Source organism: Passer montanus, unplaced genomic scaffold, assembly GCF_014805655.1.
Source record: "Passer montanus isolate IOZ18808 unplaced genomic scaffold, ASM1480565v1 scaffold5, whole genome shotgun sequence".
Classification (NCBI taxonomy): domain Eukaryota; kingdom Metazoa; phylum Chordata; class Aves; order Passeriformes; family Passeridae; genus Passer; species Passer montanus.
Window position 1 is genome coordinate 16,874,154 of NW_024369929.1, and position 26,334 is coordinate 16,900,487.

Below are 26,334 nucleotides of genomic sequence, written 5' to 3' on the forward strand. Positions count from 1 at the left end.
TTCATTTCCAGCTTCCTCCTCAGCAGCAGTGACTCTGAGGAGATTTTTTGGGTGGTTTCTTTTTTTTTTTGCTTTAACACAGTTCCAGCGCTGGAAACTGTCACCTCATGAGTCCCTGGAATTTTTTTTACCTCTACAAAACAGTCTTGGAAATTTCATACAAAAGGAGATGATAAATGCAGGTTAAGGTGAGATATAATTTTTTTTTCTCTTTTTGTGCTCTAAATAAAGAAATTTCCTCCAGCCTTGACATGAGGTGGAGTCACACCAGCCACACATTTCCAGCTGGAAGAAAACAGTGAAATAATTCTGCAGAGGAAGTGAGGTTGATCTCCCCTAATTAATTTTGGGGTGAAATAATCTTGTAATTCCTCTGTCTGTGCCCTTCCCTTGGGGTCCTGACCACCTGGAAATGGGAAAAATCTGCTTTCCCAGGTTATCCTCGTTATTGGGGTGTTTGTAATTAGAGTTAATGCAAATGAGCCCCAGACCTTTCCTCATTCTAGGCCTGGCTTTGGGATGTCAGGGTTATTTTTGGTCCTGGGGTCAGAGAAATTCCTCACTGGGATTAGAAGTGAGTGAGATAAAAGTTTGATTTGACACCACCGACAAGATGGAATTTGGTGGAATTCAAAGAACACCACTGGTGGGATCCCAGCAGATGAATTTCCGAGGTTTTCACACTGGAAAAAATGTAAGTGAATATTGTTGGCAAATGATTATTGATCTGGACAAGTGTGTTAAATGTTTCTTGGCAGCCCTGTACTCCACTTACAATTTAGTTTAGTGACAGCTTTTATAAATAACCCCGGAGCAGCTCTGGGAAGAGGCAGGTTATTGGTTTTTCCTGGAGACAGATTTTGGTGCTGGGTTGGAAATGGGCTCCCCGTGTTCTGTTCTGTTCTGTCAGCACTATTCCTGGAGTGTTTATTCTGCTGATTCTGAAAACTGACTGAATTCTGCTTCCCTTTAGCTTAAAGTATTTAACAGGGAAGGGTTGGGTGGGGGCAGACTGAGCCTGGCTCAAAGTCTGGGTCCAGTTTGGTTTGTAAAGCAGGGCTTAATAATTGAGTTTTCAAGTCTTCAAAGAACTGTGGCAAGAAATTCTGTGTTCAGTTTGACTTCCAGTGCCTTGTTCAGAGGGTCTGCCCTGAAAAATCCTGGGAATTTAGAATTCCAGGAGGTGCAGCCCACTTTGGCTGCAGTCCCTGGTGCTCTGGTCCTGCTGGGAAGTTGGGATGGTGAGAAAACTTCCTTCCTGTTAAAATATTCTTTCCACCTATTCCTCTCCTTCTTGTTACCCCACAATGATCATTACTCCATGGATCTTCAGGCTTTTTATTTTGCATTATTCACTTCCCTTTTCCGTGAACTCTGTGTATTTCTGTGTTTCAGGTCATACCCTTGGATATAACACTGGAGCTCCAGAAGCAGATCATGTCAGAGTTAGAAATTCTTTACAAGGTATGTAGATTTTACCATTGGAATTATTTTTACTTCAGTCTTCTTACAGCAGATTTTAAAACAGCCTCTTGGCTTTTTTCTCTCTTTTTCCAGTGTGACTCCTCGTATATCATAGGATTTTATGGTGCTTTTTTTGTAGAAAACAGGATTTCATTGTGCACAGAGTTCATGGATGGTGAGTAGTGGATCCAGTTTGCTTTTGATTGCTACATAATTAAATTTTTTTTTTTTAGAATGAAATGCAACAGTAAGACTCGAAAATGTGGAGTATTAATAATATTGCAGGTAGTTAAAAAACCAGAGCAGGTTGGAATTGGGACTGGGGGACATTCTGCATTTTCTCTGCGTGGAACTTCACTTACTTTTATGGCAAATGTAAATAGAAGAGGAATAAAGGCAGCCTTAATTTGTGGTTTGATATTTGAGCCTCCCGTGCAATCTGTCCTCGCTGACAAAACAGCTGTTCCTCACTTGTAGTGTTTTGATAGCCAAAACAGCTTTTCCTTTCAAGAAATCTATTAACCCAATGTCCTGGGTGTTTGCAGTGGAAATGGTCTCTTAATTACCAGGCAAGGAGTTATTTTCCAGCCCAGCTGTTTCCCAGCTCGCTGCCGAGTTCCTTTTGGAGTCCCTCTTGTTCCTCCCCACATGAATCCTCATCCCAAAACCATCCCTGACCCCACAGCCTGGAATTACAGGGGTGTGCCAGCCCTTGGCTGGGGAATTCGGGATATTCCTGAGGAAAAGCAGGGACAGTGCCCTGGTGCAGCAGTTTGGGACCTGTGCTGGTGTCTGAATTTGGGATGTTCCTGAGGAAAAGCAGGGACAGTGCCCTGGTGCAGCAGTTTGCCAGATTTTTAATTCTCAATTTCAAATTTCTTTTCTTGCCTTAAGAATTTGTATTTCAGCCCAGGGACATTTTGGACTCTGGTTTGATCAGGAGGTTTTTTTGCAGAACAGAAGGGCGGTTTCCCAGTCCCTTGGGAATGTCTGTAGGGATTTAGAGGGAATCCCATGTCCCCATGAATGGGGGTGCTGACAGGGCTGTGCCAGGTCCTTTCCCATTCTGGATTAACTGGGAAAACTTCAACTGCTTCCCCAGGAACTCCAGGAATTTTATTTCAGGCATCACTGTGGACACGGCCAAACCCTCCCTGGTGTGATGTCAGGAGGAGATGGCTTTAATCATGCATATAAAATGGACATTTACATCCATTTCAATGGCTATTTATATCCTTTTAATTGGATATTTATATCCAATTCAGTGGCTATTTATATCCATTTAATTGGATATTTATATCTGTTTAATCATTAATATAAGTATTGGATACCACAGAATGGTAGCACCAGCTTTTGGGGACAAGAGTTGGGATACTTTGGACCTTGAAATCTGCTTTTTGGAATGATTTTGTTATCCCCAAGATATTTTTCCACACGCTTCGGAGTTCTTTAATGTTGGTATTTATGACGGGAAGGTTTTCTAACATTTTGTCACTGCTGTTTTCTGAGTGTCGCTGCTACAATCAGAAATGAGGGATGTGGTAAGAAGCTGCCTGAGTGCTGTTTTGTGTGTTGATGCAGAGTTTGGGAGGTTTTTAAGGTCAGTTATTTCTGCCACAGTTACTGCTCTATCACTGATGGTGTTTTTATTAATAACCAAGGCCTAGAAAACCCTTGGGGCTTCAAATCTGGGGCACTGTTTCATCTGGCACCACCTGAGCACGTGCTGTTTGTCCCTGCAGGGGGGTCTCTGGATGTTTATAGAAAAATTCCAGAACACGTTCTCGGAAGGATAGCGGTGGCTGTGAGTAATTGATTGCTTTTTATCTCTGGTTTTGACTGTGGGGGTGGAAAATCTGGGGTTGGGTGTTCATTGGGGTGCTGGGGCAGCTCCACGATCCGTGTGAACGGAGGGTCCTTCCTCCCTCCTGCTCCTCCAAGCCATCCCCTGTGCTCAGGGGCTCTGGGATGAGGGAAACCTTCCCTGGGAGTGGCCAACACAAGCTCTGGAGGTTCAGGGGTCTGGGAGGGATGGGACTGCTGTGAGGGAAAGGTGGGAGCTGGGATGGTCCAGCCTGGAGAGGAGAGGGCTCCAGGGAGAGCTGGAGAGGGACTTGGGACAAGGGATGGAGGGACAGCACACAGGGAATGGCTTCAGAGTGGAAAAGTGGAGATTTAATTGGATATTTGGAAGGAATTCCTGGCTGGGCTGGAATTCCCAGAGCAGCTCTGGTTGCCCCTGGATCCCTGGCAGTGCCCAAGTCCAGGTTGCAGCAGCCTGGGACAGTGGGAGGTGTCCCTGTCATGGCAGGGCTGCCACTGGATGGGATTTGGGGTCTCTCCCACCCCAAACCATTCCAGGATTCTTTACTCAAATCTGTGGGAAAGGATGGGGTAAATTCAGTGGGATGAGGAAACAAAAGAATTTGCTGGAAGTCTGTGTGGTCACATCCCTTCCTGTCAGCATTTCTTCCCATCAGGATGGAGAAGTGCTTTTAATCACCTTGATTTATTAAATTATTTCTTTAATCAGCCCTTGAAGCCCTTCTGCTCTCTGGGTGCCTTCAGGAGGTGACTCCGGAGCCCTCTGGGGATGCTTTGTCTCTGAGTGTGTGATTCCCATCCTGGCTGTCCTTATTCTGTCCAGAGGGACTCCCTTGGTTTTCCAGCCCCCTCTCTCTTTGCTTGCTCCGTGGGTTTCGTTGGAGGGTTGAGTTGGTTCCTGCCACCAAAATGCAGAGGCAGAACAGATTTTCTGTGCTCTGCTCAAGGAGGATGAAGTTTTTCCCTTGGCACAAGCCAGATCTGGCCACAGGCTGGTCTCTCACCCCTTCCACACCTGAGCAGCCCCAGGGCAGGGTTAATTGGGGTCGTTTTTGGGGTGGTGAGGCTGTGCTGTCAGAAGAACCCTCAGATCTCCTGGGTTTGGTCTTGAGGTGTTGACAGTGGGAGCCTCAAAGCCCCTGGTAGCTCATCCTTGGGGCTCTGCAGCCTTCAGCTGCTGAAAATTCACTGGCCATGATTGAAAACTCAAATTACAGACCAACAGAAAATTCAAAAGTTCAAAAAAAAACCATCTTTCCCCACAGCTGAACAGAGGGTAATGACCAATGTCTCAGTGGATCTCACCAGGGAGGGAGATACTGCAAAACAATTGCCAAATATAAGGAGTACTTTGATAACTTAAGCAGTTTAAAGCATAACAAAGTTATTCTATCATGTGCCATTTAATTAAGTGCTGGCTTTTCACATTCATTATACATCAAGCTGACAATTTAAATCCTTTAATCCAACACAGGCAGCTATTTAGTCTCTGTTCATTGTAATTCACAGCTCTCCTTTCCTCTTAATTTGTGTGGCCTGCCCAGGGTGATGAACATCCCTCTCTGATGCTGTTTCCTCTGAGCAGCTTCAAATCTGCTCATTATGTACCTGGCAGTTCCTTGTGGAGTTTGAGTGCTTTTCACCTCAGTTCAGAGGGAGAATCTTTCATCTCCTCTCCCATCTGGAGCAGAGAGTGGGAAGTTGCTCACAGTATCCCCATTTCCCTGATGAGGATGGTTTGATAATCTGGGATGGGCTTCCAGTGTTCCCTCAGCTGCTCATTCCTTCTTTTCCTGATCTTGGTGTGGATTTAATCCATCACACCTTGGTTTTCTCTCCCTCATCCTCCCCTTGCCATTGCACAGGCATTCTCCAATTTTCCTCTTACCCCTAATGCTGCTGCTCCAGCCCCACCTTTTTGTGTCTCCATATCTGGATTTTTTCATTCCCCTTGGGGTCATTTTGTCTCTGATCAGTCAGCCTGGAAGCCTGACTCCCTGACATGGATATTTCACTTTTCCTACTTATTTTATTTCCTGTTTCCTGCTTGTGATCCTGGCTCCCTGACATGGATATTTCACTTTTCCTAGTTTTGATTTCCTGCTTCCCGTGCCCGCTGCAGAGCAGGGGCTCAGGAAGGAGGGGAACAAAGGAGCTTCAGAGAAGGGAAGCTTCACCCTTTGCTGCTGCTCTGGGAGCAGAAGGTGAGCACTGAGGCTGAACCAGCCCTGGCAGCTCCTCGGCTCTGGTGCTGATTTTTGGCACGGTGGAGTTGTTGGAAGGAGGCAGCAGAAGCCTTTTGTTTTCCCTGGAATTGCTCAGTGGCTCCTTTGAGCCTCCCCACGCTGTGTCTGAGGGGGCAGCAGACCCTTTTTAGGGGGCTGGGGCACCTTTGTGCCGAGCCCTTGTAATCCCCTGAACACTTTAGGATTACCCAGATCCTGGGGGTGCTGAAGGGGGAGAGTGCCAGACAAAAGCTGCAGCTCCATGGATGGATTTTGTAGACAAAACCTGAAGCTTCCATATTTTTTTTTCCCCAGTCTGGTTTTATTCCCTTCCCCATGTCCACAGTCTTTTTGTTTTATCCTCCCAAGACATGTCCAGTGCATGAATCCATGGAAGCTGCTTGATAACATGTGTGACCTGCACATCTGTTAATTGCAATTTGTGGAAGTTTTTAAGTGAAGCCATTTCCAGAGAAAACGGATGCAGCACATGCAGGCATTCCCTGCATCCCAGCACTCCTCTGGCTCCAGCTTTGGGATTTCTGGGCTTGGACTCGTTGGTCTGGGAGGGCTTTTCCAACCTAAATGGGCACCACTGGTTTTGTCTTTCTCATCTTCTGCCTTCCCAACCAGACTTGGCATGGATGTGGAGCAATTCCAGAGAGGCCCCAGAGCTGCTCCAGGGGCTGGAGAGAGCTGGGAATGTTCACCTGGAGAAGGGAAGGATCCAGGGACAGCTCAGAGCCTCTTGCAGAGCCTAAAGGGGCTCCAGGAGAGCTGGAGAAGGACTGGGACAAGGGACAGGACACAGGGAATGGCTTCCTGTCCAAGCTGGCCTTGGACATTCCAGGGATCCACGCCCTGCCCACCCTCCCAGCGAACAATTCCTGCCCAATATCCCATCCAACCCTGCCCTCTGGCAGTTTGAAGCCGTTCCCCTTTCCTGTCCCTCCATCCCTTGGGAATTGTCTCGCTCCATATCTGGTTTTGGCTCCTGCAGGCACTGCAAGGGCACAGTTGGGTCACCCTGGAGCTTCTTTTCTCCAGGCTGGACAATCCCAGTTCTCTGAGGAGATGTGGAGGGATCTCTGCCTTCACCCTAAAATCCATCCCTGTTCCCTTTGTGAGTCACCATCAGTGAGAAGGGGAAGTCTTTCCACATCCCTCTCCTTCCTCCCGTTTTTATTTCTGTGGAGGACTGGAGTGTTTTCTCAAGGAAAAGCAGATTTTGGGAGCCCCACAGTGAGGCTATGGCCACTCCTGGGGTGGTGCTGCTCCCTCCAGAGCTGGGCTGGGGCTGTCAGAGCCTCTCTGCCTTGGCTTGCCTCTTCACACATTTATTTTCCCTTGCGTTGCTGGAGCAGTGACATTGTGCTCTGTGTTTTGAGCGCTGCTGTTGATTGAAGTTCTCCCTGAAAGGATGTGCACTTGAACTGTCAGCAGAGTGAGAGATTGACAGCAGGTGGAAGCACTTTTTGTGTCAAGGCTTTGTCAAGGCATTGTTGTAAAACCTCCTTTACTGAATACCAATAATTCCTGCTCCAGCTTCAATCAAAAGATTCTCCCCTCCACTTTTAGAATAATATTTAATGCTTGAGAGTCCTTCCCTAATAGGCAAATGTAAGGGGAGTGAATAACGAGCTGGGTCCATTTGGGGGGCTCCTGTGAGCAGATTTACAGCCCAGGATAAAGGGAAAAACTCCTTTTTTATTCCTTTATACACCCAGAGAGTCTGAAGGGAGAGTTTGGTTAATTCCATGGCTTCCTTCACTGCTTACCCAGCACATGTTCCATAATAAAGATGTTTAATAACTCACAGCTGTTGATTTGTTTCCGAGAAATGTTTCCTTTTTTTTTAAAATGGATGCTTGCTTTAAAGGAAATAATTTCCTATGGTTTTAAAGATTTTTCAATAGTCTAAATACATTTTTAATAATCAAAGAGTTTACTGTTCTGAAAATCCCTTTGGCCATTGGAAGAAGCTTGCAATGTTGCATCTCCTTGATATGTTTTTGCATTGGTACAACTTCTTCTTATTATTATTGTTATTGTTGTTATTTTAATAATAATATTATTATTTTAATGTTATAGCTAGTGTTATTATGTCAAAACACTGTAGATAAAATTTCCATTTGCTTTTCATAAGCCATGGAATTGTGGAAAGATTAAGGTTGGAAAAAACCCTTTAAGATCATTAAATCCAAGCTTTTTGAAAGGTTTGAGGTGAACATGCCACACCTCTGGACAGGCAGAATTTGACCAAATTGTATTTACTTTTAGGAATTGTATTTCCTTTTAGGAATTTTGTTTCAGGAGTTGTATTTACTTTTATTTATTTTTTATGCATGAGCATAGTAGTTGTATTTCAGGAGTCATATTTGACTTTAGGAGTTGTATTTTAGGAATTGTATTTGGGTTTAGGAGTCGTATCCACTTCTGGCAGTTGTGTTTTAGGAGCTGTAATTTCTCTGCTGTGAGAGGCAGCAGGATTTGTGTTTGGTCCAACATGAGAGGAGAATGAGGGAATTTTCACAGTTCAAGAAGAAAAATTCCATGTTTGCATTGAGAAAATAAAAGAAAGCGAAAGAAAAGGCACAGGGTGCAGCAAAGGGAAGGAAAGCGAAGGGAGGATGAAGTGGAAGAGGTTGAGAGATTTTCTTGGTTTCTGACCTTTTTCAAGAGGACAAATCATTCCATCCTTTGGTCTTCATGGTTTTTAACACCCCAGCAAGGGCAGGTGAATTAAAGATCCACTGAGATGCCTGAAGGAATTCAGTGTGAGCTCAGCTGAGTTCAGCTTACAGCTCCTGGCAATAAATTAATGTGGGTATTATTAATTTGTGCCTTAATAAAGGACCTGCTGCAGGTTTTGAGCAGGGGCTCACCTGGGAGGGAGGTGGGGTCTCCCCTTTTCCTGGTCCTGCCTTCATTCTTAGACCTGGCTGCTCTGATCTCCCACCCCAGCTGAAATGTGGAATTTTTCCTAGCAGGAATCCCTAATTCTGATTTTTTTTCTTTCTTCTACCTAAAGGTTGTGAAAGGCCTGACCTATTTATGGAGTCTGAAGATTTTACACAGAGGTGAGTAGCAGATGTTTTTTGTTTTCCAATGAAATTTTAACATCACTTTCTCCAAAGACCAAGCAAACATCTGCCTGGAGTCTGGTGGGGTAATGCAGAATGAATCTTACTCATTAACCTTGCACACTTTCTTGTAAAACATTTTTATTGCTCTTTTATTGCCCTCCCTCCTCCCCTGAAAAGAAAAGGACTGAGGAGAGAAATGAATTTTACAGGGATTTAGAAGCTTAGGGTTGCAAACAGGTGCCCAGTGGAAAAAAATCAGCGTGGAAATGAGATGTTTGATTGGTAGTGGAAACAGAAAATAGGCAATGAATTTTGTTTGGTGCTTCAGAAATCTCATGTGACAGTCACAAGTGTTGCTGGAGGCTCAGATCTGTAAAATGATGTCCAGGCAGTCCCTCAGTGTGGAATTTATCCATTTCTCCTCCATCCTTCCCTCATTTCTCACCATCCCAACTCCCCAGCAGTGACTGCAGCCCCAAGGTGGGAATTACAAATTGCCAGGATTTTCAGGGCAGACCCTCTTGAACAAGGCACTGAAACTCCAGTTGTACATGGAATTCTTTGCCATGGCTCTTTGAAGATTGGAAAACTCAATTATTCAGCTGTGCTTTACAAACCAAACCGGCTCAGCCCTTCATGCCCTCACAGCCTCACACCCTCATGGCTCCTCCTCAGCCCCTCACGGCCTCACACCCTCATGGCTCCTCCTTGGTTCCTCACAGCCTCACACCCTCATGGCTCCTTCTCAGCCCCTCATGGCCTCACACCTTCACGGCTCCTCCTCAGCCTCTCACAGCCTCACACCCTCATGGCTCCTCAGCCCCTCACACCCTCATGGCTCCTTCTCAGCCCCTCATGGCCTCACACCCTTAATGGCTCCTCCTCAGCCCTTCACAGTCTCACACCCTCATGGCTCCAGCTCCTCCTCAGCCCCTCATGGCCTCACACCCTTAATGGCTCCTCCTCAGCCCTTCACAGTCTCACACCCTCACGGCTCCTCCTTGGTTCCTCACAGCCTCACACCCTCATGGCTCCTCCTCAGCCCCACACAGCCTCACACCCTCACGGCTCCTCCTTGGTTCCTCACAGCCTCACACCCTCATGGCTCCTCCTCAGCCCCACACAGCCTCACACCCTCACGGCTCCTCCTTGGTTCCTCACAGCCTCACACCCTCATGGCTCCTCCTCAGCCCCACACAGTCTCACACCCTCACGGCTCCTCCTTGGTTCCTCACAGCCTCACACCCTCATCGCTCCCCCTCAGCCCCTCATGGCCTCACACCCTTAATGGCTCCTCCTCAGCCCTTCACAGTCTCACACCCTCATGGCTCCAGCTCCTCCTCAGCCCCTCATGGCCTCACCCCCTCATGGCTCCTCAGCCTGCCACAGCCTCACACCCTCATGGCTCCTCAGCCCCTCACACCCTCATGGCTCCGGCCCTTCCTCGGTCCCTCACAGCTCCACCCCAAGGGATGGCTCTGACTGGGAGCATGTCCTGGCCAGAAGAACCAGCAGAGATGCACTTAGGAGCTGGATTTTCTGGAATCACAGATTATTATTGTTGCAAAAGCCCTCTGAGACCATCCAGGCCAATGACACTGCCCTGTGCCCCCAGGTTCCACATCCACACGGCCTTTAAACACCTCCAGGGATGGAAACTCTGTGCCAGGGCTGGAAAAGCTTTTCCTGTGAGGAAGTCTTCCCTAATGCCCAACTTTGACTGTCCCCAGGCACTTTTTGATCCCCCTCACCCTCTCCCTGCCAGGCTGAAGGGCTGGGTTTGACCCTGGGCTGGATGAAAAGAGCAGAAATCACCCAGAGCAGACACAGGTGGCTGAGGTGGCTTCATTTCTGGGATGGTTTGAACAACTCTCCTGAGTGCTGCCAGCTGCAGAGGTTTATTTATTTATCAGCTCCATCCCTTCCCTGCAAGAGGAGGAACAGTCTGGTGCTGGAGCTGCTACAGGAATTGTCAGGAGAAATAGAAAAGGCAGCAGGAACATCCTTGGCTGGTTATGGCTCTCAATAAGCTTCACGCCACAATTTTGTAACAGCTAACAAGAAAAATTATTTGAAATTTCAAATTTTTTTTTTTATTTTTCTGGTCACCTTCTGATTGTGATTTGGAGAGAGCATAAATGCTGTGACATTTTCTTGGTGTGCTGCTGTACATTTAGAACCGGGTTCAGATTTTTGCTGTGCCAGTAGAACAAAATCTCCCCTCCTGCCTGGGCTTCCTTGCCTTGATTGAGGAGCAGCTCTGGGATTTTGATGAATGATGTTTGGTCCTTGCTGTGGTCTGAAGAAAAGCTCAGAATCTGATTTTTCATCACTCTTCTGATTTTTCTGGCCTTGCTCTGTTGCTGGATTGACCCAGCATTGCAGAACACCATGGAGGGCACAGTGAGCATTCCAGGTTCAGAGCTGCGTTATTTTACCTGTTTTTTAGGATTACAGAAAATGTGAATTTCTGTATCTTCAAAGCAGGGGCAGAGGGATGGAATGGCAGGCAGGTGATTATTTCTGCAGGTGGTGGCCTTCAGCTGTCTCCTGGTTTTGATGCTCAGAGGTAAGAGAAGGAATTTTGGCTCCTGATTTTCTTGCTGTGTCACCCAGGGCAGAGCAGGAGAGTGTGGGATTTCCAAGGAAGGGCTGCAGCAGTCCCAGGGCAGAGCTGTGTGCTGGAGCAGGGAATTAAAGAGAAGGAAACAAACAATGAGCAAGTCTTTTATTGCAGATCAGACATCTCAGCAAATATTACAGCTTCACTTCAAAACAAACCTCACAACTAATGAGGTGATAGCCGTGCATATTAATAAACCCGAGCTGGAGTCATCACACCCACATCAAACATAAACATAAGATTAACACCTCCACCACTTCCTTGGAAGATGTGAGAATGTCCCAATGATAAGTGTGCTCTTTTCCCCAGAGGATAAGAAGTAGAAATGGAAGGGTAATGAGAAATTAACTTAGATTTAAAACAGAATTAGCAATTAAACAAGTCTAATCATGTACAAAGTCAAAGTTTGTCTAAAGACAAACCAGAATCTGTTAAGTTCAAGAATAAGTATAGACCGTGTGCATTTTATCTGCTGTGTTTTGCTTTGTTCACACCTGCTTCTTAAAGGAATTGCAGGAAATCAATGTTACCCACTTGTGTTTAATTGTACTCAGCTGGATTGGTGACTTGGCTGAGTACTGGGGCTGTTTATATATATTACAAATATTTATTTATTTCATGGTTTGGGCACCTCAGTTGCTGGTTAAGTTTTAAATGGAAGTTCTGGAAGTGTTGCTGGTTTGAAATGAGGGAGAATTGAGGATCTGGAGATGTGCTCTGTGGCAGGAGGAGGTCTGTGCATCACTCAGATCATCTCCTTTTCCCCCAGGACACCAGAAATCCAAGGATATTCCACTCCTCTTTGTTCTGGCTGAGAGGGACAGGCACTAGAAGAGCATTCCCATCTTCCCACCATTATTATTGCTGTTATTACTACTAATAATAATGTTATTGCTGTTATTGTTATGTCAAAATGCTGTAGCTAGAATTTCCATTTGCTTTTCATTAGCTAGAGAATCATAGATTAAGGTTGGGGGAAAAGCCTTTAAGATCATTAAATCCAAGCTTTTTTGAAAGGCTTGAGGTGAACAAGCCACACCTCTGGGCAGGCAGAATTTGACCAAAGCTTTTGTTAAAGGTGAAAACCCATCTGATTGTTTGCTGAGGATTTCACCAGAGATGTCCAGAGCTACATATTTGCCTCCCCCCAGACCTGTTTTATTTCTGGGGGATATAATCAGCATTAGGGCCACCCAGTGGAGCACAGACACAAATCCAGGGGTGTTTGGGGAATTGCCAGCCTGGGATAGCAGAAGCTGTCCCTGCCCGTGGCAGGGGGGACAGAATGAGCTTTAAGGTCCCCTCCCACCCAAGCCATGCCAGGATTCTGTGTTTCCATGCATTTATTTATGTCTGTATATAAAGCTGAACACACATTCTGCGTTTCCATACATTTATTTATGTTTGTATGTAAAGCTTGCCCACTCATGGACCACTTAAGGCTTATTTAAAAAAAAAAAAATTAATCCTGGCCTCTGCCAAACCACGCTGCTGCCTTCCTTGAACCTGGCCTGTTGCTGTTTGCTGTTTTTAAAAGCCAGGAGAAGTCAAGAGACAGCTTTTAAAACATCTCAGGGCTTTGTTTTTTTTTTTTTCTTTTTTTTCCCCATCACACAATCATGAATCTGTTTGCTTTTCAATGCCGCCAAGGAGTGAAATGTTTGGTGTTCAAAAGCTGAACCTCTGATGGTTCTATTTACTGGTGAGTAAGAGCTTGGAGGTCCTGTTTGTTTGCAGAGAGGTGAAACTACTCAGGCAGCTCCATCACGAGGAGAACTTGTTCATCCTCCATAATGATGCTTCATAGAAATCATTTGTATTAAGCAAGCCCTGGTAATGGGAGCATAATGACCCCTTTTGGCTCTTGTTTAAATTCTTTCACTTCTCAACACTAATATTAATCACAAGCAGATGGTGCAGAACATTATTTATGCACACTCGTTTCCCAAACCCAAAAAATATTTAACCCATTAACTGAAGTGGGTGATGAGACCAAGAGGCTGATTTGCTGATGAGCTGCTTGTCTCCCTGCTTTCAGCAGCAGATATTTTGTGCAGGGCTGTCACTTCCTTTCCTTTTTGAGGAAATGAGCACAGCCATTGAAAAGTACAGCAAATATTTGAGTAAATTCCCTGATTTGGTGGGGTCTGGTTCTGCTGGAAGGACAGCTTGGATTTGCTCCTGCAGGGTTTGTGTGACTGCCCCTTGCTCTGTAGGGCCCCCAACCTCCCCTGCCCATCCTTAAGGGGCCAATTTCCCAGTGCTTTCTTCCTTTCAGGGTTTTCTTGTGCTTTCAGCTTTGTTTGTGGAAGGATTTCAGGATCCTTTTTGTTGCAGCGAAAAGCAGAACTGGTTAGACTCAGTTTTCCCCTAAAAATTGGGAGCAGCTGGACATCCTGGGATATCAGCATTCCCTGTGTGCCTGGGCTCATTCCAAGCCCAGCTCAGAGGTGGCTCCATCTTTTTAGGGAGAAGGTGAAACAGGATTATTCTGCACCTTGTTCAGGATTCAGGAGAGAGCCTCTGGTGTGCTCAGCACGTCTGCTTGGATTTAGCAAAGTCACTCAGCTCCAGAGGAGGCAAAACTCCATCAAAAGTGCAGCACGTGGGTGGAATTCCTAAAGATGGAGATCAGCAAACACAAACTGAGCCTCTGCATGCTCAGGACTGGGGTTTTTTTGGGGGGAATTTACAGGATTTGCAGGAATTGCAGTACCAGCAGTGTTGATACCTCTCTTACAAAGTCCTGATCCACCTGGGGTCTATAGGAACTATTGGGTGCTCCCACTTTTAAGCTGGATTTTTAGCTCAAATAGAGGCGAGCTTTAATCAGCTTCTTAATTGAGGTTCTGCATTTCCACATCGCAGAGACAAATTAAGGCAGCTCCTGTGGTACCAGCAAACAGCTGCTAAAGCAAGGCAAACCTAATGATAAACAAAATTAGGTTCTTTTCTAGTTGGGTTTCATCCATCTGCCCCCAACCAGTGCTCACTTTGAGAGGAGGCGCTGATTCAAGCTGTTGCCTTTAATCCATTTTGACAGAAGAAGGCAGTGATTAGGCAAAGCCAGGCTCTAATCTTCCCATGTTTAAGCCAGGCTATAACGTGCACGTTCTGCTCCCCCACTGGCATCCCTGGAACTGCAAAGATGTTCAGTGTTTCCTGCACTAGAGCCAGGCTGGATGTTGAGTTGATTCCCAGTTGATTTTATTTTACAGCAGTGCATCAACTTCCTGTGGCAGCAGGAGCAGTCAGCATCAGGATATTTGCACTGATGCTCTGGTTTTGGAATGGACATTGATGGTTTATTTCTGGAATTCCATCCTTTTTTTTCAGGCTGATTTCGCAATTTGGTAAAATCCCTGTGAGTTCAGGATTAATCCCTGTCCAAATGCAGTAATTCCATCTATTCCTATGTAATTGCATCCTTTTTCCAGGCTGATTTTCCAATTTGTCAGAATCCCTGTGAGCTGTTTTCCTGTCCATCCCTGCTCTTGGTGTCTGTTCCAGATTGGTGTGACCTGCAGGTTTAATAATGTGGATTTTTAGTATTGTATAAAGTCATGTGTGTAAATACCATCTCACATCTGTATGCAAAGGATGTATTTTATATATATATCTATATGGAATTTTTTCTGTGCTGCTGACTTACAAACCACTGCACTTGAACTAGATATTTGTAGTCTTTCCTATCAAAAGCCACCATGCCAGTGCTCCCTGGATATTTGGGCTTGTCCTGTGCAAGGCCAGGAGCTGGATTTGGATGTGGCTCCCTTCCAATGGAGGATATTCTCTATAAATGGTGTATTTATTATCCAGGATGATGTGGATAATCCATTTTTTCCCCCCAACAGATGTGAAGCCCTCCAATATGTTGGTGAACACGCGGGGCCAGGTGAAGCTCTGTGACTTTGGGGTCAGCACCCAGGTAAATTCCCCCTTTGCATCTGTCCCCATTCCCCTCCTGGTGTCCAAATCACCTGGCAGCCCCACAGCAAACCCCTCTCTGCTGGGACAACCCTTTTCATTTTTAATCTCTGGGCGACTTTTCCTCCATCTGAATATGATTGTTCATTGTTTAATGACAGTAAAAACTGCTGATATTGTAATTACTACTTACGAATAGCAAACTTCATTGAAATGCAGCTTTGATCTGGGAGCCTTTTGCCCAGACAAAAGGGAGGGCAGAGCAAGAGACGTGTCTGGGGAGCCCAACTGGCCCACAATAAAAATTAATATTGGGAGCAACAATAGTGGTGGGCTTTGACAATGTGCAGCACAAATTTTAATTAATTTCCATTTTGGGCCTCCCTGGAGGACTTCTCTGCTAGTGACCCATGAGCTCGCTGTGCTGTTGATTTGAATTTCAGCACCTTTTCCTCTCAGCCAAACACGAGGCCCAAAGAGAAGGTCAGCCTTGTATTATGGGCTGGCAGGCTCTGTTGTCCCTCCAGTGTTTAAGGGATGAATTGGGGCTTTATTCACATCTGACTGAAAAATGAGTGCGCTCAATCCTGCTTCCTCCTAATTCACTTTTTATATCAGACTGGTTTGGGGTACTAAAACAAGCAGCATCCTGTTTAACACAATTGTTTAAGGTTATCTGCCATAAACTGTAATGCAGTGCTTGCTTAAATTGGAATCCTCATTCCCCAACCCAGGCGAGATTTAATCATTTTTAACGCCTTGGCGGATAAATCCCTTCCCTTTTTTACATAATTTTTAGTTGATTTATAGGGATGATGCTTGTAGGTTAAATGAGGAATAATTGCCCATTTTATTTCCGCATTATCTTTATATTGTTCTAACAGACTGTTTTGTCTGATAGCTGGTGAATTCCATAGCCAAGACGTATGTTGGAACAAATGCTTATATGGCGGTAAGTGGATTGATGCAGGAATAACATTTCAGTGGAATTATTTGTCCTCACTCTTGTTCTGTTCAGTGCAGGAGATATCCTAAATCAGTCCTCAGATCTCCATCTCTTCCCATCCCCTGGCTTCATTCTGTGGGACAACTCTGCTTCTTGCTGAGAGGGAGGAGGAATAGTGGAAAAGTGGTTTTTTTAAATATATTTTCTCTTGGTTTTGTTCCTTGTGACAACTGGGAACAAAGACAGCCAGTTGAACATTGAAATAAAACAGTTTTTCACTCGCAGCTTGTGGCTCTCTGCAGATCACTGACAACCCCAAACCATCCAGGTTTTGGGAATGCTGGAGTTTAGGGAAGCATTCCCTAAACTCCAGCAGAGGTTGATGGGCATTCCTAAACACCCCATGGAAATCTGAAGCTAAAAACATTGGGATTAATAACATCAGGGCATCAAAGTGCAATATTTTTAGTTCAGAATGCAGGAAGTCATCAGTACTTCCACTTTTCTCTGCAAATTTTTGTCAGTCTTTGTTAAAACAAGACCACTTTTGTCCTGTTCCAGTGCATTAAACCCCATACATTCCCTTTTTTAAAATTTTTTTTTTAAAATTTTTTTTAGCACATTGCTAAGGATTCATCATTTGGGGCAGGGTTTGGGTTCAGAGCTGCCAAGTGCCAGCCTGAGCAAATCAGAGTAGATTTTCTGTACAAACTGTTCTGCACAGATTTTTCTGCACAAACCACAGTTGGATTTCTCTGCACAAATCAGAGTGGGTTTTCCATCAGATCCGTTGGATCCTTTTCAATTCTCCATTTCAGACCTGAGAACTCCCCTGCCTCAGTTTTTAAAGCTCTTGATGAACTCTTATTTTGGCCATTAAAATCCTTTGAGCAAACTGCTCCTGATATTTCTGAGAAAAGAAATGCTCTGCTGGTTGAAAATAAAAATATAAACAGCACCAAGTGGTTGGTGCTCGTGTTTTTCAAACCTCAGGGAAGGGGAGGGAGAAATCCATGACCTTTAATTGCTTTCAGGTATTCTTTTTCTGATTTTCTTGTCAGGGTTCCCATTTATTTGCTAAGTGCTTTTCCACTCGAGGTGTGCTCATTGTGTGGCTTCTGAAAGGCTCAAGTCACCCTCCTAGAAAGACTTGGGCTGTCCTGTGTCATCAGAACACTCAGAAATAGCATAAAATAAATGCATCAGAATAGCAGAAAAATGGGGGGTTTTAAATAAAAAATAGAGATTAAAAAAAGAGCTGGAACACAGAGATCCAGACAAAGAAACAGCTTCAAATTAATCAACTTTTCCAGCTCAGCTGTTGCTTCAAAGTGGTCTTAAGCAGGGCTGAGAATTAAATTGTATTATGCTTTTAGTGCCCAAACCAAGATTACAGTTCTCTTTCCCAGGTGTGCATTAAATAAATTGCTTTTTTTGCTTTTCTGGATGGATGTGATGCCTCCATCTCTTCATTGTGAAACAGAAGTTTAAGCTCAAAATGTGCTCGATCTGATGTTCTGTGTTAAAATCACTTTGCTACTTGATTGAGTCGTTTGTTGTCATCAAATTTCCAGGCAAGCCCTCAAAAAATAATGAAGGTCATAAGCTTTGCTTCACCCACTTGGCAGGCTGGCAGTGAATTTGAAACTCTTGAAAAAATTGAGGTTGTCTTTGACAAAAAGAAAAGGCTTTTTGATTTTTGGGGGTTTCTTTTGGAAAAAAACAAAACAGCTTTTTGATTGAGAAATTAAAATTTCCAACCAAAACACATTTTCTTAAAATCATTTCATCAGCATTTTATATAGAAAAAAAAATTGAATGAAAAAATAATCAATTCTAGAAATTTTTAAGAGAAAATACCTTGGGCTGTGTATTTAGAGTGATCCGTGTGTTGCAACCTTGATGCATCTATTATTCCCATTTTCCTCTTCTTTTCTCTCCTTTTAAATCCATCTTTTGTTTAAAAAGCTGGTTTCTTTGCCCTTACCTTTTGTGAAACCACAGTTCCTCACTGGGATTTGCTTTTTAGAGCTTGAACTTTAAGAATAAACAGTTTAATATTGCTCCATGTGAATCATAAATCTCATTTGGTGGCTCGGGAAGGGTCTGAAAAATGGGGTGGGTGTTAGCACCTTGCTTGGGCCAGGTTAGCACATCCCATGTCACATTACAAAATTACTTTTGGCTCCACATCTGCACCTTTGTGAGGATATGTCTAAGTATAAAGACATGTCACTATAAAAATACGTCAGTATAAAAATTTATCAGCTTAAAAAAATCACACGATGCTGTTGCAAATATTTCCAAATGTGCTGACCTAAGTTAATTATACTCAATGAATTCAAAAATAATAAAATAAGATTTTGGGGTCACTCACAAGTGAAATTTGGTGAAATTGTGGGTTTTATTTGGGATTTTGGGAGGTTGTTTTTAGAGGGAATATGGGCAGCAGTGTGGATTTTATTTAACATTCACGCTGCGATAAAAGCTCCTGACCTGGGAGTAGCAGCACAGGGTAAACATCCAAAACCACACTGGAGTGGCACTAATTTGGGAGTTTGTTTTCTAACAAAGGTCTCTGGATTATTAAAGAGTGAAAATCCTTTGTAGGTGGCTGGGCCAGACAGGTGCATTAACAGCACAGTGGGGAGAGGAGTCTCAGGGAGCCTTTTATTGTTGCATTTCATGCTGTACTTGACCTTGGAAATGCTTAAATTGTAGCTTTCAAGTAAAAACCAGCAGATATTTTTTACAGCACTCAATTTCATGAAGCATTAAACCTGCTATTAATAGTTTGGAACAGGAGGGGTTTTTTGTTGGGTTTCTTTTTTCCCTCTACAGGTCAAAAAGCCCAAAATTAAGAAGTATATAAAATAAAGTTGCCACCGTGTGGTGATTCTTTTGGCTTCAGTAACTTGGCTTTTTAACTGTGTTATTCCCCAACCTCTGGACTCCACACTGGGAATTTTTTCCTTGCTGTGGTGCCTGGATTTGGGGAGGGAAGTGGAAAATTGCATTCTCTCAACTTGACCTTGTGCTTTGCTCACATGCACGAGCCCTTGGCTTTTCCCTTGGATTAAACAACCCCAGTGCAAATCCAAGGCCAGCCTTGCAAGGTGCATGGACCCAGATTTTCCTGAAGAATTCCTGAATTTTCCTGGATTTGCTCCCTGCCAGGGAAGCTGTGAAGCATCTTGGTGGTTTTTGGTGTCTCCACTTCCCATGGGGCAGCTCCAGTCTCTGCTCTGGGGGTGGTGACAGAGCCCAGGGGAGGGCTGGAGCTGGGCCAGGGCAGCTTGAACTGGATTTTAGGAAAACTTTATTCCCCCAGAGGGTGCTGGGGCACTGCCCAGGCTCCTCAGGGAATGGGGAGCTCCAGAGTGTTTGGACAATGCTCCCAGGGTGGGATCTTGGGATACCTGTGCTGTGCTGGGCCAGGAGCTGGAATTTGATCCCTGTAGGTCCCTCCTAACTCAGAATATCCCAGGATTGTGTGATTTTCCCCATCCCTTGCCCTGGAGCAGGATCCCTGTCTGCCTGCAAGGCTCAGGAGTTGTTGCTCTGCTTTTCTCCACAGCCTGAGAGGATTTCAGGAGAACAGTACGGGATTCACTCGGATGTTTGGAGCCTGGGGATTTCCTTCATGGAGGTATGCAGAGAGCTCTCTGATTAACTCCTACATCAAAAATAACATCAAAATAGTCAATTTAACCTTGGTTTATTCTTTAAGTTCCCTGCATATTCATGTGCTTTTACCTGTTGCTGATTTGGGCTGTATTTAGAATGGGTTTGTTCATTTGAGGTCTCAAATGAAAGTCCATATTGGGGTAGGAAGTAGGGCCTGGTGTGTGGAGGCTTTTTCCTTTTTCCTTTCTGTGTTTTTTTTTTTCTTTCCCCTCTCTTTTTCCTCATATGAAGGTGAAGCTGGACATACCTTTGAGTGAACTGTAACCACTATTTTTAGCAGAAGATGAAGTTGAGCAGTCTCAGTGCTGGCCCTCTGCATCTTGGCACATTTCACCTTTTGCAGCCCAAAATTGAACCATTTTTATATTTCCACCCAGTAAATTCCTTGCCAAAACCCTTTTAACCAAAATGTAGGTGGTGAGTGCTGAATCAGTGCTTGCAGATGTGGGAAATCAGTGTCCCTGGAGCCAGCCCTGAGTGGCAGGGTGACACAATTTGATGTGTCCCAAGGGAGGCAGGGAGGGCCCTTCATTTCTTTCACTGCACATTTGAATGGTTTGTGGTGCTGGAGAGCCCTCCCTCAGGATTTTGGGAGAGATACAGACCAAATTCATTCTGTAAATAATTCTAGCCAAAAAAGGGCTGAGGTTGTACTCCAGGAAGACTTTGTGGTGGTGTGGGTGATAAAAAGAGTGATATAAACACAGGACTTTTATTTATAAAGCATTTCCCAGTTCCTTTGCTGAATTAAAAGCTGTGCTCCAGCAGCTCAGTGATCCACCACAAGATATTTGGAGTTTGTTTTAGGCTTGTTAATGGCTAACCTGGCTGCTCATCAATTCCATGTGCAGGCTGAATTTTATTGGTGAAACTCCTTTCATTTGCATTTCCTCCTCTGGTTTTACACCTTCCCAACTTCCCTCTCCCTCCCTTCCCACGGGTTTCTCCTGAGCCAGATGTGCAGGAACCAGTTTGGGTCTGGGTGCTTTGTTAATTGGTTTGTCAGCTGCTCCTCTGAGACCTCTCCCACCAGCAGCAGCTTGATTGAAGTGCTCTGAGTGATGTTAAATGATGAAAACAAGGACAGTGCCTTAGAAAAATGCCTCCAAAAAGGTGAAAAAGGTGCTCCAAGAGCCACACAAGGTCACTGTCATTAAAGTAACACCCTATTGACGTGGGGATTGGGAGTGGAGACACTCTTGTTGCTGTTAAAAAGGGGAGCTGCTGTTTGCTGTAGGATTTTAAATCATCTGCACTCAGTGAAGTCGTGCTCCAGCCCCACACCTGGGTGTTAGCAGCATGTTAATTTAAAAGAAATGTCTGGGATTGAGGCAGCAAGGGCTGTGCTGGCAGGTGAGGATGGAAAATTGTCAGGAAATCTTCTCATTTTCTGTAATGCTCTTCCGAGCCCTTAAAACCTCTGGAATTTCTTTGCTGCCAAGGTGGGTGTGATGAGAAGTGGGAGTTATTTGGGAGGTTGAGGAAACTGCCCCAAAAAAGTTGGGGGGAGAGAGGGGAAAGTTTGGGATGGGAGTCCTGCCTATGCTTTGAGAAATGGGGAGTGTTCATGTTCCCTTTGAGGCAAGAAGGGTCTGAGGGTGCTCAGTCATCCCCTCAGAAATAAAATATAAATTTAAAATGAAATTAAAACATCATGAAATTAGATATGCAACTATATCATCATCATTATTACTATAATCATTATAATCGTTATTATGATCTTTTTTGTTACTTCATTTTTTTGAATTTGCCTTTCTTCCTTCAGGATTTTTCTGAAGGGAATGAATTTAATCCCTCACGCAGAAAAACTGTTGAGAAGTGTTCCACCACAAATAGTTTGTGTGTTTCCATGAGGTTTCCCCGTGTTTTATTTAAGTGCTCTTGGCTTGACAAAGCAAGTTCAATTTAAACCCGTGCCATTGCTGTCACTACACTGACCACTGTGTCAGCATTTTCATTTCTAAAAGCTGTTTTTCAGGGTTTATAACTCAGCCATAAAACACATGCAGGCTGGGCTGGGGCTGGCTGAGCTCTGGAACCCATTCCCTCTCTCCAAGAGCCGTGTCCTGCACGGGAGGAGAAATTAAATTGCCCAATATTTCTTGTTACTCTCCAATATGACTCTGATCCTAGCTGTAATCCACAAGTGAACTTTCAAACATCCAGGGGAGGATAAAATCCATCTGGCTGGGGTTTAATAGCAGCAGCAAGGCTGGTGTGGATGGGTCTGGAGCAGCCTGGGGTGGTGGAAGGTTCCCTGCCCTTGGGAAATGAACTTTAAGGTCCTTCCCAAGCTGCCTCATCCTGGGATTCTGTGATATTTATCATTTTATCTCCATATAGAGTTGGTGTTATATTTAAATTCAGGAAGTGAAAGCAATTTGCTAATGCCCAAAACCAAGTAAATTTTGGAGGTAGAAGCTCCTGTCGTTGGCTTTTTCTCCTCCTTCTGTGTCACGTCCTGGTCTCTGCTTTCCACTGCCCTCTGTGTTCCAGGTCTCCTTTGAAAATTAGATTTATTTTTTTTTACTGAGATCATCCTTGTTTTCTCCCCCAGAGAAAAGGAATTTGTGCATCAGTTTTAATAATTTTTTTTTATATATTAGTTCTTAATATTAGTTCTTTAGTATTAATTCTGAAAACTCCCAGACTGAGGATTTTAAGTGTTTGGTGACCAGAGTTCTCAGGAGCTGTGTATTTGCAGGAGCTTTCAAGGGTTCTTAGCAATCTCTTAAGAAGCCATCAGGCGTTTTCAGTGGTTGTGTGCATTCCCAGACATAGAAAAATCAGGAATTACCCAACCAAAGTGCCTTCCTGTGGTACTTCAGGCACACCTGGGCACTGTCAGAGTGCTGGAGCTCAGACCCTTCATCCCACTCGGGCTGGGGGCACAGAGGGAGCTGCAGAAGAGCTCACTCAGCCCACAGGGAGGAGGAGGAAGGTGCTGCAAGAGGATGCTCCAAGGAAAGCAGCTGTGCTTGGAGGTGCTTCTCTAAAAGCTCTTCAGTCTCAAGGGTGTTTGACTGCATAAAATGGAGTCAAGATTCTGTCAAGGAGGGGAGGTTTCAAATCTCCTTCTGAGCAGTCTGAGATGTGGGATCAGTTACGTCTCAGCAGCTTGAGAGTGAGGGTGGTTCCAGGATTGTGAGCTGACCTGGGGGAGGTTCTGCAGGATTTCAGTGCTCTAAGCTCTTCAGTCTCAAGGGTGTTTGACTGCATAAAATGGAGTCAAGATTCTGTCAAGGAGGGGAGGTTTCAAATCTCCTTCTGAGCAGTCTGAGATGTGGGATCAGTTACATCTCAGCAGCTTGGGAGTGAGGGTGGTTCCAGGTCAGGATTGTGAGCTGACCTGGGGAGGTTCTGCAGGATTTCACTGCTCCGGGGGTGCTCTCTGAGGTCACCCCTCACCTGGACCAGCCCTGCTCAGGGACAGGTGGCAATAGCTGCACTTGGTGCTCTTCAAGGTCTTCTCCAGCATAAAGGATTCTGTGATTGGAGGTGGTGAAGGAAGGATCTGAAACCCAAATCTTGGTGGTACAGCCTGATTTTTGTAGTGGTCTGGAAGAAACAGCCTCGAGGTGTACCGGTGGGGGAAAGGTAACACCTTCCCTTCAGGATTAAGGAAAACAAGGATGTAAAAAAAGCTTCTTGTTGTTGATGTTATTGCAAGGAGCCTCACCTGGTTGCTGTCAGGTTTTAGGGACCCTAGTGCTGTGATTTTGGTGACTTGGTGGCAACTCCTCGTGCCCAGCCAGGCACAAGGGTCTGTCCCGTGCCCAACCCGCTCAGCAGCCCGAGTCCTCCTTATTGGGGAATATTTATGGAGCCTCAGCCATTCCATGTGGAATGATGCACTTCACAAACTCCTTCTTGGGCAGAAAAAGCTGGCCTATATTTTGATTATTTCATTCCCTGGAGCTGTTTGGGGTGATTTCTCCCAGCAGAGCCCGTTCCCTCTGATTCCTCTCCCACCTCCATCACCCACCAGGGTGGGGCCAGACCATGTCCAGCCTGCTGCTGGTGGGACTGGGAGTGGAGGGAGCAGTGCCTGAGGGCTGGGTCATGAATTAATAATTGCAGTGTGCTGGGGGAGGCCCTCACACGAGCTGCAGCCGGGGAAGTTGCCTCGCAGAGCGCTATCAATCACTCAGTGACCAGAACTTCCAGTAATTAGTGTATTTTATGGGCCTGTGCTTCAGTGACTCGGAAGCACATATGCTCCACTCCCAGCTAAACTTAGCCAGAGTAATATTCCAGGATGATTTATCCGCCTGCTGCACTGGGATGTAACCCTATATTAGGTGAAGATTGTGAACTAAGCTGCAATAAAGTGGAAGTTTAGGTACAGTTTGCACGGGTTGAGACCTCGATGGATCATTGTTGCTCAGCAATTGCTCCTAGGCCGCTGTGGGCAGGGAAATAAATAATCCAGTTCTCCACCCAGGCTGAGGGTGAGGGGACAATTAAGGGATGACATCAGCCCTGGGTGTTTGGAATGTGTGTTTTATATGTGAGGTTATTTAATGGTTAGAACAGAATATAGTATGTATATTTTTACGTGTAAGTGAGGCCCTGGCACAGAAGCTGTGGCTCCCCTGGATCCCTGGAATGTCCCAGGCCAGGCTGGACAGGGCTTGGAGCAGCCTGGGGTAGTAGAAGGTGTCCCTGCCCATGGTAGGATGGATTAGAGGATCTTTAGAAGGTCCCTTCCCACCAAACCATTCCAGCATTCTATCACTCTATGTATTATTTCCTATTCTTACTCCGTAGTTTGTACTTTTAAAGAGTCAAAAAATCAGGCCTTTTCCCATGATTTAATGGCCTGTCCTGGCAGATGAGCAGAGCTGGAGGAGAGCAGGAGCTGAGCTGCGTTTCCACCAGCACAGCCGCGTTTAATCCATTTCTCCCTTTTTGTACCGAATTTAAACCCAGCAAACAGCCAAGCAGGAAGCCTCTCTGCTGGAGCAAGGAATCAAATTAACCCTCCTGGAGCACTTGTGGAGATTTTGCTCCTGACAATTTGCCTGGAAAGCCCTGGCCCACCTTTGTCCCTTGGAAAAGGCGCTGCCATTCCCGGTGTCACCTTTGAAGATGCAGCAGTAAAAGCCTGCTAATATCCAGGATTTGTGGCCAGGCAGAAATGTGCAATTTAACCCTGATTGTCTGCAGCCTTGAGCTGGCAGTGCATTTGCTGTAGTTCATATTTAAAAGAAATCAAAGTGAAACTAATTATCTTTAATTAAGGCGAATTAAGCTTTGATTTTTAATATATTTCTTTTTTACGCCGAGACGGAGCTGGAGCTCATCTGCTCAAGCCAAGGAATGTCCCAAAGGTTATTAGGGCATTTTTCTGGTGGTGGTAATAACCTTCCCCCCTCCCAGCCCTGGCCACCAACAACAAATCTGTCACTTCATCCGTCTCCGCTGCCGCTCCTGCCCCTCCGCAGGGGTCGCAGATTCCACAAGTTATCAGCTAATGGCCTTATACATTAAAAATTGAAGCTTTCCTCACTCCCAGGCCTTGCAAGGCTTTGTTCTTAAGCCCCAGACACTTTGGAGTGCAGCTGCAAACTATAGGCAGAAGATTAAATTAATTTGTAACTCTTTTTTTTTTTCTTCTTTTTTTTTTTTTGTCGGGGCCCTGCATTACTAAATCCTGCACATTTAATTGAAACCCTACTTCAAGATGCTTTGTGTTTCTGTTCCTCTTTGTTGTCAGTTTAACCTCAGAAGCACTTTAACTCTGCTAAATTGCTGTTATATCCTCTTGGATTTTTTTTTTTAAAAGCCTCCGCAATAAGAGGACAGCAGAATTGATATTAGGAGGAGAAGAAAAATCTTGGAGTAGTTTTTGAGGTATTTAATATTTATTAGGGTCCATACCCTGCAGAGTTTCAGGTGATTTGAAGCCCATCTATCTAGGAATGTATAAATTGGTCTTGGAATGGAATTCCACCTGGGGAATTTTGTGTTATCCAGTAGTTAAGTCTGCTTTTGAAAGTTTGAGCGCGGCGGAGTGGCGGCTGCCTTTCCAGAAAATGAGGGTTTAACTGCAGTGCACAATCTAAATGCAAAATCCTGGGATGGAAATTTAATTGTGTAAAATGTGCACGAGGTAATTAAGAACAAATTTTAGAACATTTCAGACTATAAAGTCCTCCTTCAGCTCCATCACTGGCGATATTGCCAGCGCTTATTTTCAATTTGCAGTTATGCTGAGAAACATGGAATGTGCCTGAATTAAGAATAAAAGCATCCCGTGCTCTCCAGTGTAACTGTAAATTAAAAAACAACTTGCAAAACATCGACAATAATCTAAGTGGGAAACTTTATTGCCTGAGTGTCCTGAAAATATGTTTTGAACTTCCTTCCCTCAGCCACTTCCAAACAGGATCCAGACAGAGCTGCTGCTGTAATTTTATTCACAATGTGCAGCAGGCAAGAAGAAGTGAGCTAAAGGAAGTGATGTGTAAGGTGGGGGCTTCGTGGATTTGCCTTTTCAGTTCTAAAATGGCAAATTACATTATTTCAACAAGAGATTTGAATTTTGGG

At 44.8% G+C, this 26,334-nt stretch overlaps 1 protein-coding gene across 3 annotated transcripts in view; it reads left to right on the forward strand.

Annotated features, from left to right (window-relative positions):
• MAP2K5 (mitogen-activated protein kinase kinase 5) overlaps positions 1-26,334 on the forward strand; it is a 123,360-nt gene that overhangs the window by 44,844 nt on the left and 52,182 nt on the right. For all 3 annotated transcript variants that reach the window (XM_039722886.1, XM_039722887.1, XM_039722888.1), the window contains exons 10-16: positions 1,396-1,464; positions 1,558-1,639; positions 3,207-3,268; positions 8,545-8,593; positions 15,077-15,150; positions 16,051-16,101; positions 19,673-19,744. In XM_039722886.1, coding sequence (XP_039578820.1) covers positions 1,396-1,464; positions 1,558-1,639; positions 3,207-3,268; positions 8,545-8,593; positions 15,077-15,150; positions 16,051-16,101; positions 19,673-19,744 — 459 coding nt within the window. The remainder of the gene's footprint in view (positions 1-1,395; positions 1,465-1,557; positions 1,640-3,206; positions 3,269-8,544; positions 8,594-15,076; positions 15,151-16,050; positions 16,102-19,672; positions 19,745-26,334) is intronic.